This window comes from Canis lupus, chromosome Y (genome assembly GCF_048164855.1).
Source record: "Canis lupus baileyi chromosome Y, mCanLup2.hap1, whole genome shotgun sequence".
NCBI lineage: Eukaryota > Metazoa > Chordata > Mammalia > Carnivora > Canidae > Canis > Canis lupus.
The window spans coordinates 4,780,349-4,798,680 of record NC_132877.1 but is presented as its reverse complement, the minus strand read 5'-3'; the positions used below and the strand labels follow the sequence as shown (position 1 = coordinate 4,798,680).

At 43.5% G+C, this 18,332-nt stretch overlaps 1 protein-coding gene across 1 annotated transcript in view; it reads left to right on the top strand.

Annotated features, from left to right (window-relative positions):
* LOC140629080 (patatin-like phospholipase domain-containing protein 4) overlaps window positions 1-18,332 on the top strand; it is a 142,857-nt gene that overhangs the window by 95,341 nt on the left and 29,184 nt on the right. Inside the window, exon 7 of the mRNA XM_072818492.1 lies at window positions 12,593-12,650. Within this exon, the coding sequence (XP_072674593.1) occupies window positions 12,593-12,634 (42 nt within the window). The 3' untranslated portion in view covers window positions 12,635-12,650. The remainder of the gene's footprint in view (window positions 1-12,592; window positions 12,651-18,332) is intronic.

The window sequence follows — 18,332 nt, the reverse complement described above, 5'->3', positions numbered from 1 at the left end:
TTCTCTGATTGACTTACTTCACTCAACATAATACCCTCCAGCTCCATCCACGTCAAAGCAAATGGTGGGTATTCTGAAGGCTGAGTCATATTCTATTGTGTATATAGACCACATCTTCTTTATCCATTCATTTGTCGAAGGACATCGTGGGTCCTTCCACAGTTTGGCTACTGTGGACAGTGATGCTTTGAACATTGGGGTGCAGGTATCCCATCATTTCACTACCTCTGTATCTTTGGGATAAGTACCCAGTAAGCAACTCCCATTTTGTGATTGCTCTGTACTTTATACCCATTATTTTGCTTACATGTCCTAATGCTTTCACATGGCCATGGGGAAGGCTGAGCAAGCATTCAGAACTCCGGTTTGAGAAGACAGATGGGACTATGACCATCCAAGCAGCATGCCTGACAAGTTCCTAACCAGGTGGTATCTCCATTCTTCCATTTGCAGATGGGGTGACACGAACGCCTATGGAATGTGGTTGTCATACAGTTGTAAAGGATTCATGCGGGTTGGGCAGCTGACAATGAGCCCAGCACACTCTGTGTGCTAAACCATTCCAATTGCCCAGACTCAGAAATTTCAGCTTAGCGGGTAAAGAGATGCGTGCGACTTTATGAGCCAAGCACATAGGAGAGCCATAAAGTGTTTTGGGGACTTCACCTAGGGGACAGGAACAAAGAAAAAATTTACTTGGGAAAAAAAAAGAAATAGCTGAATTCAGAGAAAACCACCTAAAGCCTGGACAGTATTCCTTCTAGAAAATACAGCATCTCCTGCATGGTCCTCGTCTTTCACTCTTTCACTCTGGGCTGAGAAAGGCCTGCCTTTGGCTTTAATCACTGATGTGAAGATAAGAGAATAAGATGTGTTGACTACAGGGTCCGCATTCCACAGCCCTCAACACACCTTATAGGGTGGTTTAAATTTGGAAACTATTAGGTTTCAGGAGAACAATTAGCCAGACCACCTGTTGAGCATCTCTAACAGGAAAAAAAGTTTCTTCTTGCATTCTTTAAGAAGATTCGCAGGCTGGTGCTTGTCACATCCAAGGTGGCATGTGGGGCTGTGGATGCTAATAATGAAGCTGCCATGATCTCACCTGGTTACTAGAGCAAGATCATCTGGTCAGGACAGGCTAGAGACCAGGCAGTGAAATTTAGCACATTCTTTTCAAGTTCCTTGGCCATAGGGAGTTGGAAGTGCTCAGACCCACATTCTCTTCCTCTGGCAGGTTTCATAAAACTTTGAACCAAAATAAGCACCTAAGGCAAACATAAGACACTATGAAGAGACCCAGGCACAGAAGACAGAGCTCAGCTAAGCAGGGAACCACCATCCTTTGTAGTATGTGTACAGACTCAGGCTTCATGTTTTCTGGGTGTTTTCCCCCCTCCTCCAGAGGTAGAATGTCTTGCTGGAAGATTTTCCTTTGAAGGAAAGCTTTTGGGATGAAGGGGTGAGAGACCAGTAATTGCTTACCTGTGGGCAATTCATGAATTTGAGGATTTGGTGTTTGTTGAAGTGGGAGAGTTTGGGAATAATATCAAAAGAAAATTTACTTCCACTCGGTTTAAAACAGCTAGGTTTTCACACTCCTCTGTGCAGTCACACACAGAGCCATGGGCCACTGCTGTATGCTCTGCCAACCATGCTCTACAATGGTTCTGATTGTAGACCATCTGGGGACTGCGGGCTCTCGCTTACATTGTGCTTGTCGGGGAAGGCCCGATTAAGATGGCCATGTCCCCATGGGAGACCCAGACAGAAAAAGGCACTTCTGAGTCTATCAGACCTCTCAAGCACCTGACATCCTGCCTCACTCTTTCTAGATGTCTGCTGGTGAATCTTCCTCATTAACCCTGTAACGTGAGCATTGACACATCACTCTGGCAAAGGAAGACCCTGAATCCCAGAGGTTGAGTCGATTCCCAAAGTTACAAGTGGGACCAAAAATACAACCAGGTCTGTCTGATATGGAAACCTACCCTCTTGTATTTAGACACAGAGCTGGCCACAGCTGGTGGGAAAGGAAAAGAGGGACAGCGGCTGGAGCATGCAGGCCAGCTCTGGTTTTTGCTCTGCTGGGTGGGTGATGTGCTGTCCTGGAGGTGTGCTTTGCTCTATGGTGACAATGCAACTGGGCTAGAAGGGGTAGAAATACACTTCTTACGTCCTCTCAAGCCCATATCCTGGAAATGAGCTTCGCCAGGCATTGCCAAGCAAGATGGAGACATTGTGGGCAGTGTCATTCTTTATGTGCTTATGAAGAAGCAACAGAATGGTTGATGTTTTGGTCCTTTATAATGAATTTCATTGACTGTATATTGTCAGTTGAAAAGAAGGAAGGTGCTCGAAAGGAAGTGTCAAAAGGGCAGGAACATTTATTTGAGGGACTACAGGAGACAACTGGGCTATAACTGTACATGTCACTCTTCAGAGGTATACCACTCTTGATTAAGCAGAAATTCATTGGGATTTCTTCAGTTCCAAGTTTGAATGAGTCTGGACTGACAGGTGATATTAGGGGATTGTCGGGGAATGGTCATCCAAACTGTGCGGCTGATAGGTTTCAATAAGAACTCCCACACCTGCGCCTCTGCTTACATGCGTGTCTCCCTCTCTTGCATGTCGCGCAGCTTCCCTGGCTCTGAATCATTCAAGCATTCTCCCCCCAAAGTCATTTTGACTGAGTGATATTTTGTGCGGGGGGTGATACTTGCTATTGCTCTTTCCAAGTGATATAAAGAGCACAGGTTAATTTGCATCTCTGAAAGGCAGAGTTCATGCACAATAATATTATTCTGCTCATTTTCCCTCTTGAGGATCATGGATTACATGTTGGTATATTATTCAGCTAGAGTAACACCTGGAAAAAAACTTCAACATGCAATATAGGCACGGATTTCTCTAAGAAATGTCCGTGCGTATGTGTGTGTTTGTGTGTATTTTAAAGATGTCCATCCTTGCATCCTCTTGCAACTGCACTCATTCAATTAACGTATCCCTATGTTTGTAAAGAGGATGTGCTGGCAAAGCGTGAAAGAACAGTCCCTGCTTCTGAGCCTCCTAATTGGAGAACTCAACCTACTTCATCCTGAGTCTTTCCCAGTAGCCTTTCTGTTGTCAAGGTGTATTATTTATTAACTCAACCTGTGATGTGTATTCTTTGAAAAAATAAAAAGAATATATTTTAAAATATTTTAATCTCAGTAATAGAGTACTTAGTTAAATTTTTAACAGAAAGCTGTGATACTCCGTTCGAGAGCAACCGTACGAGGGAAAAATAAGATGAAGAGATACATCTGGGTAAGAGCCAGTACATAAAATGTGCAATGAGCGGAACAGCTGCCCCTTATCCATCTGCAGACGTTCTGCAGACACATACTTCGCGTGCTGCAGCTGGGATACAGAACTGTCCCTGTCACTGGAAGAGGAGGTCACGTAGAGAAAATGCTCCCAGACATAGCAGAATGGATTCTAAAACAAAATATCTGTATCAGCGAAGACCTTTTGAATCCAGTATAAAAAGGAGGGCTTTGCTGTGTTCTGCTGTGTCTCACTTGACTACATTATCAAGGCTCACTGTGGGCTAGATAGCACTCTTCTGCACACAGCAGTGAGCTGTAAAAAAAAAAAAAAAAAACCAAAAGATTTCCTTCCCAGCAAGGAAAGATTTTATTATTGTAGGAAATCCAACTTTCGTTCTGGTTCTGTAGATAATTACTTTTTGAAGGGGAAAACAGTATTGAATATTTGATGGCATTTAAATCTTTCTTACAGCATCTTTTGTTCAATTATTCAAAGTCTTTTTAGATAAACGTAAAATAAATAGGCACACGGACAAATGGTAGTGAAATATTAACGGAGAGGGTGGGTGAAGTCCCGCAGGCACTGATATTCTTGTTTCAGGAAGGGATGGACTCATGGTGGGGTCGTCCATAATTTTGCAGAAGTCAAACACCTAATGTCTACCTGCTGTGGACTGAGAGTCCGGCAGCCCTGGTCACCCCATTGCTTGGAGCTTCTGTTTGGTTTCTGGCCCCCCAAAAAACTGATCTCTTCATTTGGGAGTTTGGCGATCACTCTTCCGTTTTTATGTTTTATGTTTCATCTCTCTGTCCTACGTGTTAGAAGCAAGAACAGACCTCAAAGTGTGAGCTTAAAATTTCATCTAAACTCAAAGGTGCAGGGTACCTGGGTGGCTCAGTCAATTAAGCATCTGCCTTCAGCTCAGGATGTGATCCCTGAGTCCTGGGATCGAGCCCTGAGTCGGGCTCCCTGTTCAGCGGGGAGCCTGCTTCTCCCTCTCCCTCTGTGGCTCCCCTGATTGTGCTCTCTCTTTCAAATAAATAAATAAAATCTTAAGAGGAAGAGACACCAGAGCAGCGTCTCTCCAACACAGGAAGACACAGCTAGAAGGCTGCAGTCTATAAGCCACGAGGAGCGCTCTCACCGGGACTCAACTGCCGTGTGCCCAGTGTCTGCATACCCCAGAATTCATATATTTAATCTTAACTCCTGGTGCACCTGGCTAGCTCAGTTGGTAGAGCATGCGACTCTTGATCTCACGGATGTGACTTTGAGCCCCACATTATGTGTGGAGCCTACTTATAAACAAACAAATAAATAAAACTTTAAAAAAAAATCCTAACTGCCAATGTGATGTTATGTGGAGGTGGGGCATCTGGGAGGTGATAAAGTCATGGGGCTGCACTCCTGAAAAAGACACCAAGGACCTCCCTCATCTTCCTGCCACTCGTGGACACAACGAGAAGATGGTCATCTATGAACCAGACACCGAATCTGCTCAGCACCTTGGTCTCAATCTTCTTGGCTTCTAGAACCGTGAAGAATATATTCCTGCCAGCTCATAAATCACCCAGACTATGATGTTTTGCTGTAGCAATGTGAATGCTGTTAAGATCCCACATGCTGACATCCTGATCCCTGACATCCAAGCTCTAGAACTGTGAGAAAATACATTTCTGTTGTTTAAGTGTGTGGAACTTGGTTATGGCAGCCTGAGCCCACCAAGGCAGGAAGCCGCAGGAGATAAGATCCCTCTACTTACCAGGCCACATAAGTACATCAGAGTGAGCCACTTGAGGTTGGCCCGGTGGATCTGTTACCAACATGTAGATACGGCACGTTGGGCACATAACAACAGGCAAATGCAACTGAAGTATTTTGGATACTCACTGTTTTTTTTTTTTTTAAAGATTTTTATTTATTCATGAGAGACAGAGAAAGAGAGACACAAAGAGAGAGAGAGAGAGAGAGAGAGGCAGAGACACAGGCAGAGGGAGAAGCAGGCTCCACGCAGGGAGCCCGACACGGGACTCGATCCCGGGACTCCAGGATCACGCCCTGGGCTGAAGTAGGCGCTAAATCGCTGAGCCACCCAGGCTGCCCTGGGGTGTGTGTGTGTGTGTGTGTGTGTGTGTGTGTGTTTAAATATTTCTTATTTGACATCATTCCTTGATATCTTAAACTTCATATTGCTAGAATCTGATCTCTTCAAATTGAGGACAATAAATAGGACAATAAATAAGTAAGGATACCATTTCCTAATACATGTTACCACCTTTGAAGCTTCTAGGACAAGACAAGCTGTAGATAAATCAATGACTTAGACAGAAAATAGATGGATAGGTAGCCAAAAATATAGCATTAGTTCATGATTAGCAAGTGATTCAATCCTACTAGAAAAATGAAAAGCTTCTGAAGGGCAAAGCTAAATCTCTCCATTAATTACATACCAAATAAAGGAACTCTATGAAAAAAATAAACCCGCAGCAAATCCAGAAGTATAAAAATCAGCTACTTTTACATCACCGATGAGACTCATCTTTTCTATACGAGACAATATCACCTATTTAAATCTGAAGCTATTTTTGTGTTTGCCTCATCTGTGTAGGTACTATATTTAAGGCAGACGTGTGATGGAGGACAGCACGCCTACTCCTGTGGATTAATTTAGGGGATTCACTTGAAAAATAGCCTTACCTTCCTCTAAATTAAGAAATATTTACTCTCACTCTGCAGATGTCGAAGGAGAAAAGAAATGATAGGGCTCTTGGTTTCAAGAGAAATGTCTCTTTATAGTGTTATAAATTGTGCCTTGCAAATTAAACTTCTACAAGCAAAAGTTTCCCTCTACTCTGGGAAAATAGACATTGTGAATACAAGGCTTTTCTTTCCAATTTTAGGGCTTCTGGATAAACTTAGAAAAAGTTAAAAATAGCTCAATATGACTCAGGTAACAACAATGGAAAAATAGGACAACATGGATAAGTCAGTCACCTGATTAAGAAAAATATAACTATTAAAGTTGCTATAAAGAATAAAACTCTTGTTTCTGCAGAACCACACTACCTCTCTGCACCCCATTTATATCACATAGTGGCCCTAAATAGAATTTTTAGATAAGTGGGCACCTCGGTGGCTCAGTGGGTGAGCAACTGTCTTCAGCTCAGGTTGTGATCCTGGGGTCCTGGGATCGAGTCCCACGTCGGGCTCCCTGCAGGGAGCCTGCTTCTCCCTCTGCCTGTGTCTCTGCTTCTCTCTCTGTGTCTCTCATGGATAAATAAAATCTTTAAAAGAAAAAGAGAATTTTTATTTAAGCGTAAGTTTTAAGTAGATATTTTTTGACATTTCACCAGATGGATGAAAATGATTTTACAAATGGAACAGTTTTATTAAACTGTAAATGTTCAATTAAAGAATTGTGCATTTATAAAAAAGCCAACTCACACACAAATGCACAACATCAACATATTTTTAATTCAGGTCTATATGCCTGCGGATGCCAACATTAAACAAATCTAGTCTCCTACTTGAGTGTGGGGCAGCAAAGGATGGAGGTATGGTGGGGGTGAGTGCGGTGGGTTTTCAAATAGAAATCTCTCTGTAAAGAAAGGAGTTGCAGTTTCCATTAAAATTGGTGGAAAATGATAAGATAATTTGCAATTTTACCTCTGCCCTCAAGTAGCTTATAGAAATCAGGACATGCAAACAACTCTATCCGCCAGAATAAAATGCACAATAGAAGTAAAAAAAGAAAGAAAGAACAAGCCATGGTAGCGCTAAATCAGAACAGATTCACTCTGACAAGGCTGGGGCGTGAAGTTGAGAGCAAAGCGGTGGACAATATGGGGCAAAAGGCCTTGCAAACAAGCCTTGAAAGAGAGATTTTTCCATTGTTAAGAAAATGGTCTGAGATACCACAAAAAATTAAGTCATTTTTTATGCTATATGCATTTATTCCAACTTAGATGCAAGCTAGCCTCCTTTGGGAGGCTCCTGGAAAACTACTTACTCCAGCAATGTGTAAGCTAGTGCAAGCTTAGCCTGATGGCAGCGTTACGGTGGGACAGGGAGGGGACAGGGGCACAGGCAGGAAGCTCAGGGTGTCAGATCCCAAGCAGAGCACAATGGCTGGTGCAGCATCCCGGCCGAGGGAGGAGCCCGGGGGAGGGCGGCAGGAGGGGCAGATGAGGGGCCGGATGGGCCATGGCAAAGGCAAGGCAGCTACTTCCTTCCTTGGCCTGGCGCTGGGCCCTGGCCTCCTTTCCCCGTAAGCTGTCTGTTCGCACTCACTGCCCTCCTCCTCCATCGCTGGGCCTCCAGTGGGATCAGCAGGACACAGAGACCCAGGTGATCACAAGGACTCTGAGGTTATGGCACGGCCCGTGCCAGGCAGGTGACATGGGCAGGTGCCCGCGGGCAGCTGTGGCACCACAGAGCTGCGGGGGGCAGGGGATGCAGGGTGTGCACACTGGCAAACATGACGCCATAGAAGCCCAACTTGGACCCAAAACATCCTTTTGAAAATTTCTTTCTTTTCTTTTTTCTTTTCTTTTCTTTTCTTTTTTCTTTTCTTTTCTTTTCTTTTCTTTTCTTTTCTTTTCTTTTTTTCTTTTCTTTTTTCTTTCTTTTCTTTCTTTTCTTTTCTTCTTTCTTTTCTCTTCTCCTTCCTTTCTTTCTTTCTTTCTTTCTTTCTTTCTTTCTTTCTTTCTTTCTTTCTTTCTTTCTTATCAGTTTCAAAATCCCAAGCCCAAAATTCATTTCTCCATGTACGATATACTAAATAATACATAGCAAAGAGACCCATGAGCACGGTCCTTGACCGGATCATCTCCAAAGCCTTTCTTTAACCAGAGTTTTAATTCAATGTTATTAGAAGAGTAAAAAGAGAAACAAAACTTTTCCTCTCAATTGCTTAAAATTCCCTGATATGCTTGGGCGCTGTATGGATGGGAAAGAAAATGCTTTCAGGATGAAAATTAAAAATTAATGACTTTTAGATTTGAAGCATAAAAGCCAAAAAAGAAAAAAAAGAATTGATTTTGCATTTTCTCCCTCCCTCAAATAGATTTATAGTCCCAAGCTTTTTCTCTGAAAGTAGACAGGATTTTAAAATAAATCTAAACACACACTTTTTGAAACATACCTCAGCACGTGATTTTCATTGTATGAGGAGAGGGGCTGGGGAAGAAGTATCAGAAAACAAAACGGATGCTCACAATTGGGATGTGCTCCGGCGGCCAAAGAGGGTGGAAAATCACACTGGTTAATTATTTAAGATTGGGAAAGAAATATCCGTTTCCTGTAGAGAGATGGCATCGCATACTAGCTACAAAGCCCAGCGAATAAATAGGCTGCAGGGAAACCTAGGACTACTCGCTTCAGTTTACCAACTAAATAGAAACAGTGCATTTTAACTAGTGGAACATTGCACGTGCAGAAAGAAGCGTGAGTATTTTTAGTTTATCGCAATAGTTACGCAACGGACGAGGAGTAAAGTCTATCATTTGGAATTGGTTTCACAGTGACCAGGCCTAGCACGCTGGTGGTGGCTGATGAAGGTGTTTAGTGTCAAGTGTTAGTTTAGAATTAAAAAATCAGGACTCCCTGTTTACCTTGAAGAATGATGATTGATGGGTGCCATAGGTCCCACAAAAATAGAATTCATCGCTCTGCTCAACAACCTTGCACACTTGGAGGTCAGTAGTGGCCTTGCCTTGCCACATGTCCCCTGCTAGTGAGGACTGGCAGATAGAGAGCAACAGTATAAAATTCTGGAGGTCGAGGTGCCTGGGTGATTTAGTCGGTTTAGCGTCCAACTCAATTTCAGCTCAGGTCATGATCTCAGGGTCCTGAAGTTGAGCCCCCGTATTGGGCACGCACGAGGTGTGGAGCCTACTTAAGAGTCTCTCTCCTTCTGCTTACCGTCCCTCTAAAAATAAGATGAAGTGCTGGGGAAAGTGTATTCCCGTACTTTTTTTTTTTTAAGTTTCTCTCTTGCTGGAATTAAAATTCAAAAATAAAAAACCTTAATTAATTAAAAAAAAAGTTTCTTTCTTCCATCACTGCCGACAGCAATCTTAAAAGCCTCCGATGCCCCTAGAGTCCACATAGGCTTTGAAGTCATCCCTCCTGCCAGCTTCTCCAGCTCTGGGCATATGCTTGGCCCATTCACCCATCACTATTCACTGTTACCTCCCAAGAATCTAACTTTAAGTCGGGAGCTCTACTGCAAAGCCATCTGGATAACCTGATTTTGTGCTAAGTCCTAAGCCACGAGTTCTCAACCTTGACTGCACACTAGAATAACCACACTAGAGTAGCGTTCAAAAGCTCCAGTGTCTCCCCAGACCAATTAAATTAGAATCTGGCAATACCGTTGCTTGTTTCCTATGCCCACAGCAGCTCAGGTTAGGAAATGGCCAGTGGTTCAGTGTATTCGCCATGAGGAGAAAGGCCTTAACACAGCAGTTCCTTTCGAGAACACTCCGTGGGGTGGAGTCCCAGGTACTGGGGAGTCCAGAAAACTGGGGTTCTGCACGCCTGCGCATTGGTGAGTTGACACCTATTATGTCACACTCTCAGAGATGGAACCGATAGGCCAAATATTCTAGAAGTCCTGGTTTTTAAAACATACAAGCAAAACAAATACAGAAAAATAAACTCTTTTTAAATGTATTTAATCCGGAACTCGCAACATTTTTTTTCCGGAGCATCTAAATTTGCATATGTCCAAGTGAGACCGTGTGGTTCCTCCCTGGGGAAGGGGCTGCACACGATTCCTTGTGAGGTGCTAGAACGTGGGCCCAAAGACAGGAGGGGATCCATGAGAGGCTCCACAGCCTGCTCTCTGGCATTACTCACTTTTTTCATAAAAGTCTTGGCTCCCTCAATCTGTAAGTCCTCTCAGCACATGGAACCGGCTTTTCCTCGCACAGGAAGAGCCAGGCAGGGATTCATTTGGTGAGATTCACTTTACTTCCCTCCATGAGGAAATTCAGATACCCGACTCTGCAGCTGCAGTGACCCTCAGACCTTATCGAAGATGAAATGATAAAACTCCAGCTGTGAGTCCTCATCCCGCCAGCTAACGCCAACAGTCCCCAGGTCCATCATCTGTAAAAGTGAAGATGATGGAATTACTGGCCTCGCAATGTGAGTGACGAGGAGACACAGCTGTCATTTTCAGAGAACACGGTCACACGGCTGGCCCAGGGACCACAAGCAACAGACGAACACAACCTGTTCGACTGTTTTAAAAGGACCGACTTGGTGCAGACAGTGCATAGAGAATCCGCACAGGGGCCGCGTGGGGAGGAGATGCCTGCAGCCCCCAGACCCTCCACTGCCGTGTGGCGTCCCCACAGCAGCTAGGAAATGGCAAGTGGCCAACAGAAGGAGAAAGAAGTCAAGAGGCTTGGAGGGGTCCACGTGGACATTCGTACTGACAAGACCAAGTGGTGCAGGAACCCAGGAGCATCCATTTCATATGCGGAACAAGGAGGAAGCAAGGACAACAGGATGTCAATTCTTTTCTTTCAGGCCTTATTTTTTAAGAGCAGTTTTAATTTGCAACAAAACTGAGAGAGAGGCACAGAGATTTCCCATAGATTATCTCCCCCATCGCATGCACACTCCACCCCTCACCCCAGATACATCTTCATGGACACGTGATCATCGCCAATCCCCAGGTGACCTTAGCTTTCGCTCTCGGTGGTGTACGTTCAGTGCGGCTGGACAAATTTATAGTGACATATATGTGTCATTAAAATATCACAATTTTTGATGCCTCTCAAAGTCTCTGTGCACTATTTGTGCCCCCCTTTCTCTCTGACAATCGCTGATCTTTTCACTGTCTGCACTGTTTCGCATCTTCCAGAATGTCACACACTTGGCATCATACAGTAAGTAGTCTGTTGAGACTAGCTGCTTGGGCGTCGTAAGATGCATTTAAGGTTCTGCTGTGAATACTAATTCTTAAGAGTAATGGATGATACAGGGGCGCGTGGGTGGCTCAGTCGGTTAAGCTTTTGCGTTTGGCTCAGGTCACAATGTCGGGTTCCTGGGATAGAGCCTCGCCTCGAGCTCCCCGCTTAGCGGGGAGTCTGCTTCTCCTTCTACCTCTGTGCTCCACCCTCTGCTCTCACTCTGTTTCTCAAATTAATACAATCCTAAAAAGAAAAAAAAAAAGTAATGGATAATTCAGAGGAGGTTCTGATGAGAATGATTTCGGGTGGCATGAACAGTGGAAGATTTAAAAGTTAAATATTATCTATGATGCAGATTAGTTGGCAATTTTTAAGGAGAATGAGTTGGTCACAGCAGGAGAACTTTATTGATGTTAATATTTTTTGTTTTAAATACTACCTTGGAAAACGTGCACCATAACATATGCCCTCAGAGGTTAACGTCAGCATCTCGTAGAGTTGGTGTAAAATCCTGGAGAGTTCCCTGCACATTAGAAAGGAGGGTGTAGGAAGAGAAAATCAGATGTAATGCAGGTTCCACACGTGATGTAAAGGCACTTCTGCAAACACCAGAGTAAGCTGCACTCACTAATTAAGACATTCTCTCCTAAGATAACATCTCATTATTGCTGATCTAATTGGGAATTCATGAGATTTAGACGTCGCCTAGCAAAATGTTATCTTTGCAAAAGCAAAGCTCGCTTTTCCACATTGTACACATTTTTAAAGTAGCAAACCTGTACAGACCTTCAAATCGTAATATTATGTAGAACCATTCTTTCCACTAATGTGAAGTGGTGAGGTTTACAGATTTTCTATTTTGATGCACAATTCATACTTCTGATTTTCAAAATAGAATCTACATTTTATACGCTGGATCCGAGTCTTGTATTAATTGTAAATCAATCATTTATACATATGATTGTAAAGGGTAAAAATACAAAGTATACATACTTCTTAAGGGTAGAAATGGTTCCCCCCTTTTTCATTAAAATGGAAAAGGTCTAATTTTAAGGGCTCATGAATCTATATAAAATCAGAACCATTACCTGGCCTGTCCGTTGCTATGGCTACATACTCATGTGATCTGTAGATCTGATATAATTCAGGTATCTGCAGAGCAATATCATTGCAAAGACATCAGAGAAAATTTAAGCAGCATAGGGAACCAAGAAAAATAATTTACAAAGAAGATTTTAAAAGAAAAAGGGCACTGGAGGAAACAAAATTTCTTACTTTATTTTGTAATATATTTTCTACCTTTATTATTAAATATTTGTACATATGTTTAATATATGTTCATTCTCTCCTAGGGATCTATTTCTTCCATTAAAACTGAAAAGTGCACACACTAACTGGACAAGAAAAAAGGTAAAGATTTCCTTAGCTATGGAATGTACTGCATGAAAATAATGAAATACATTTGTAGAGAATAAAATTGTTTTTGCTTTCAAACCATAAATTACAAGAGCCATGTTTCTGTAAAGAGATTTATCTGGCACCAAACCTCTATTATATTTTATTGAGTGACCTTTGATAAAATAATAGAGCTCTGTTACCTTTGTAAACATTAACTTTCTGAGTTAACAGTTGGATTTGTCATCCAAAAGTAGAGACGAAATTTACAATAAAACAATGGTTAGGTATTGATGTGGTAAAAAAGGCAAGTCCCTTAGCATTCACACCTGGCTGACAGATATAAAAACCATGTTCAGGGGAACCCTGGGTGGCGCAGCGGTTTAGCGCCTGCCTTTGGCCCAGGGCGCGATCCTGGAGACCCGGGATCGAATCCCACGTCGGGCTCCCGGTGCATGGAGCCTGCTTCTCCCTCTGCCTATGTCTCTGCCTCTCTCTCTCTCTCTCTCTGTGACTATCATAAATAAATTAAAAAATTAAAAAAAAAAAACATGTTCAGGGATGAATTGCATAATTAATTAACACCACTGGACATGATTTTCACCTGAATCTATTAGAGCCAAAGCAGGCATTCAGGTCCGGGGATCACAGGAAACCATGCTTCTTAACTGGCATCGTAAAGTGATGGGTGCATAGTGACTCTTGCAGGGATGGTATTTTGCAGAAGTCTTTTGATGCAATTAAAAGAACACAGAATTACCAGGGTGCCTGGTTGGCTTAGCTGGAAAAGCATGCGACTCTTGATCTCAGAGTCCAGAACTCAAGCCCCATGTTGAGTGTAGAGATTACTTAAATAAATAAACTGAAAGAAAAGAAAGAAAGAAAGAAAAAAGAATGTAGAATTACTGATGAAAACTAGAGAAGAGGGATCCCTGGGTGGCGCAGCGGTTTAGCGCCTGCCTTTGGCCCAGGGCACGGTCCTGGAGACCTGGGATTGAGTCCCACGTCGGGCTCCCAGTGCATGGAGCCTGCTTCTCCCTCTGCCTGTGTCTCTGCCTCTCTCTCTCTCTCTCACTGTGTGCCTATCATAAATAAATAAAGTAAAATTAAAAAAAAAAAAGAAAACTAGAGAAGAAAGCATAAAGATCAAGAGAGAAAAAATATTTGATGGCAAAGATGGAGAATACTGAACAAACAGGAGAGCACTCAGAAATCAAAGAAGAAATACTGAACACCGGTCCAGAAAGAAGCCCCAGACATGAGTAAGCAAGCCACAGTCAACATAAAAGAAAGTGATTGTGGCAACAGGAAAGTGACCTGTGACCCTCCGTGATCTAGCTCTGCCTCTTCATAATGACTGTATCAGTCAGGAGTTTCCAGAGAAACAAAACCAACATGATGGATAGATAATAGATAAACTGATGATAGATCAATTGATTGATGGGTTGATTGATAGGTGATAGATTGATAGATGGCAGGTAGGTAGATAGGTAGAGAGATGCCTATATAGGTTCTGGAGGTCTATGTATCCATCCACCAGATTGCTATATACTGAGATTTGCCTTTGGGAAACAGGCTTGTATGATCTAGGGGGCTGAAATTAGTAGGGCAGGCCAGGAGGCTGGAGACTCAGGATGTCAGTGTTACAGTTTTGAAGCTGGATCGCTTACTCCAGGGACTCCTACTTTTTTGTATTCTAAGTCTGCAAGGGACTGGATGAGGTCCACCCATATTACCCAGGGTAATCTCCTTAAACACAACTGATAGGGGATCCCTGGGTGGCTCAGCTGTTTAGCACCTACCTTTGGCCCAGGGCGTGATCCTGGAGACCCGGGATCGAGTCCCGCGTCGGGCTCTCTGAATGGAGCCTGCTTCTCCCTCTGCCTGCGTCTCTGCCTCTCTTTCTCTCTCTGTAGCTCTCATGAATAAATAAATAAAATCTTAAAAAAAAAAAAAAACACAGCTGATAGCTGCTGCTGCCCACATCTACAAAACCTCCATAGCAACATCCACTCTGGAGTCTGACCCATCTTCTGGGCACCAGAATAAAGACACATCACTGACCAACTCCTCTCTCCCTCTCAGGTATACACCTGCCTCTCGCATCAAAGCCAACAGATTCCTCTGTGTTGAGTTAGCATACGCTGGATAAATCTGCATTCTTTTCAGTTTGTTTGCACCCTGGCTGATCACTGGAATCTCCAGGGCCACAGCTGCCGATGGTCAGGCTAGTTGTGTTTACAATGACGTATGTAAATGAGACGGAACTGCAGAGACAGTGGACCCAGGCTCTACATTCATGGACTCCACGGTTACAGAGGTTTGGTCTGTATGATCAGACATCTCTTCATGCTTTCACACACTTCTTGATATTGTTGTGAGTCGCAGACAGGGGTGAGATAATAGCACGGTGGCTTCTGTTATTGGGCTGCAGGGGTCTGATAACACCCTTGCCACTTACGAGCTGATGACCTGCAGAAAACTGGCTACTCTCTCTAAACCTTAGTCTGCTCACTTTCTTGCACCTGCTGTGCAGCTAATAAGTACCAAGCTGGATTTTTGTCATGATGCCATTGCAGAATGTGTGTAAATTCGATAGGACAGGATGTATCCAGTCAATACCAGCTACGGTTATTAGCCCTTGTCAGTCATCCCTGACCCAGACCATGGCAAGATAAGGGGTATCTATAGCTGCAGGACGTGGGGTGTACTGAAGATGGGGTGGCCATGTGTGACTCTCTAGAAAACTTGCTCTGTTCCAACAGTAAGTTGTCTGTAACAAGAGGTAAGGAGGTAAGGCTGATGTTCAAGTCTCTTATTTAAAAAAAAAAAAAAAATCACTCCCGTGATCACACAAGTGCCCTAGCTCTGTCTTTCTGCTTCACAGCCAAACAGTAACAGAGTTGTCCATGACTTGCTCTTTTTGCTCTGAGTCCTCAACCCACAGCAGCCTAGCATCTGCCCTAGTACGATTCTGGGATGAATCTTGGATCCTGGACACTTCTCACTAATTTGTCCTGCCTCCCAAAAAGCTCTTGTACATTTCCACCTTTCTAGAATCTTCCTTTGTGGTAACAGCCCCTTTGCAGTGTCGCAGACAAGTGCCCGTGTAGTGCTAACAATGACATGAGTCACTCATATTCTGCATCAGTAAATAAATGTATGCATCTTATTAATATTTTATATGACCTTAAAAAAGTGGTTTTGCAAATGCTCTGGGAGATCAGATTCATGATTCCACATCGTCCACACTGTCCCCCTGCAGGCATTTTGCAGCTCAGAATGATGGCCTGCACTAGGGCTTCTTGGGTTTTCATCTGTATTCATCTGCAAGTTTCTCACCCACCGCCTACCCACCACCATTTATGCTTCTCATCTGTGAAGCAGCACAAAGTGGTACACTAAGTTGCTGACTCCCTTCCTGACTCCCTGGGTGTCCTTATTTTGTCCTGATTTGATTTGAATAGGATAAGATTAGGAAAATGGAAATTTACCACAATGCCAGCAACATGGTTGTTTCTCGGGTGGAACTGGGTAGCAGAGGAAAAAGAGAAAGGAGGCTTATGTTTCACTATATGCCCCTCAGGACCTTTGAATTTTGTGCAATGTGCATGTAAGCTTATTGCACTACATTAACTAAGAAAATGAGAGTAACTGAACAATCAGGAAATGAATTTAACTGTAGGATACCAAAATCAGAACCTGTCAACTTTTATTTAAAAAATTACATAGTCAAAACGAAATGTTTTCCGTAGATCTTATATTTTCATATTCCCAGTTACATGCTATAGATCACCACTGCCTTGCAGATTTCTTCCCACCTGGGGAATCTAGAAGTCAATGCAGAGACTCGGTATTTTTTTTTTTTTTTAGATTTCTGCTTTGTCAACTATCTTTCTTACGAGCGAGTGACCCCATTAGCAATATGTCACCTGGGAGTGTAAAGAGCAATGGCACGCTTGTAGCTCTCAACACTTGCTCGGGTTTCACCTTTCTTTCTAGTCTAGCTGAAGACCATGAAAGTAGGCTCTCTCTCAACTTGGCCTTGACCCTGAAGCTCCTAATGGGATCAATGCCAGCAGATCCCTGGGGAATGATGCAGCTTCCCAGGCCCTGGGACAATACATGCTCTGTAGCACCAAAAGCATCAAAAGGTTGTTTCTCAAATACAGAATAAAGCAGATGCTTCAAAAATGCTCTCCTATGGGCTCACTCCAAACGCACAGCTGCTGCTCTGCAGCCCTTCCCCGGCCGCTACTTTCTAACATTAGGTGAATCATAGAAGACCAGGTTTGGGACCCAGTGACATCACTGTGTCAAAGAAAACCCAGGAAGCCTCCATCTTCTTCTCTGACTTGACACTGGATCTAAAAGCTCTCCTTCTCCTCTTCTTTGCATCAAATACGGAGGAGAGTGCCATGCACAATGGACAGAATATCAGACATCCTCTTGCTGTCTTCGTATAGTCCAGAACATCCACCCCTCCTTTCCATGTTGGGTACACACAGGAACACTGCAAAGACTTGCTTTCTGTCTGAGATTATATATACATCAGAATAGATGGGAGTTGCTGCATTGCAGACCTTGGACTGAGGCAGAAAACAGAGACGTCATTGCTGGAGAATGCCAGATAAAGGTTAGGCTAACATGACCCAGGGCATGTTCTCCGTTAGAACTGCTTTGCATTCAAACTAACATACGGTGGGGGATCCCCGGGTGGCTCAGCGGTTGAGCGCCTGCCTTCAGCCCAGGGCGTGATCCTGGGGTCCCAGGATCGAGTCCCGCATCGGACTCCCTGTGTGGAACCTGCATCTCCCTCTGCCTCTCTCTCTCTCTCTGTGTGTGTCTCTCATGAATAAATAATAAAGTGAAATCTTAAAAAAAAAGTAACGTACAGTCATTTACATAGATGAGAGCACAGCGGCCCATCTTCCCAGACTGATCTCTGTACCGTCAAAGCACACACATCAAGACTGCTGCCATATTCTGTGTCATCTACCCCTTTTGCTATTTGATTGAAAATTATTTTCTCATTCTTTTCCATCCTTTATAGAAGCACATACTTTTAAAAAAAAATCTAAATAAAGATTATTTTTTTCTTTATCGCCGTCAGCCTATATACTCTGTGGGAAAATCTGCTGTGAGTAAGAATTTAAAGAAAGTGCCTTAGGCTCCGAATAAGGCATTTTAAAAGACTTTTTTTTTTTTATGATTTTATTTATTTGAGGGAGAGAGAGAGAGAGCATGAGTGGAGTTGGGTGGGGTGAGGGAGAAGGAGAAGCAGACACTCCCCACTGATCAGGGAGCCCAACTTGACCCTGGGATCATGTTCCAAGCAGAAGGCAGCCACTGCTTAACCAACTGAGCCACCCAGGTGCCCCTAAAGGACAGTTTAAACATTACTGAGGTAAGTGCAGGGCCTTACAAGTTATCTACTTTGAAAGGAAATGTATGGGATCCCTGGGTGGCTCGGCGCTTTAGCGCCTGCCTTTGGCCCAGGGCACGATCCTGGAGTCCCAGGATCGAGTCTCGGGATCGAGTCTCAGGATCGAGTCCCGCGTTGGGCTCCCAGCATGGAGCCTGCTTCTCCCTCCTCCTTCCTGTGTCTCTGCCCCTCTCTCTCTCTGTCTCTCTCTCTCTATGTCTATCATAAATAAATAAATCTTAAAAAAAAAAAAAAGAAAGGAAATGTACATT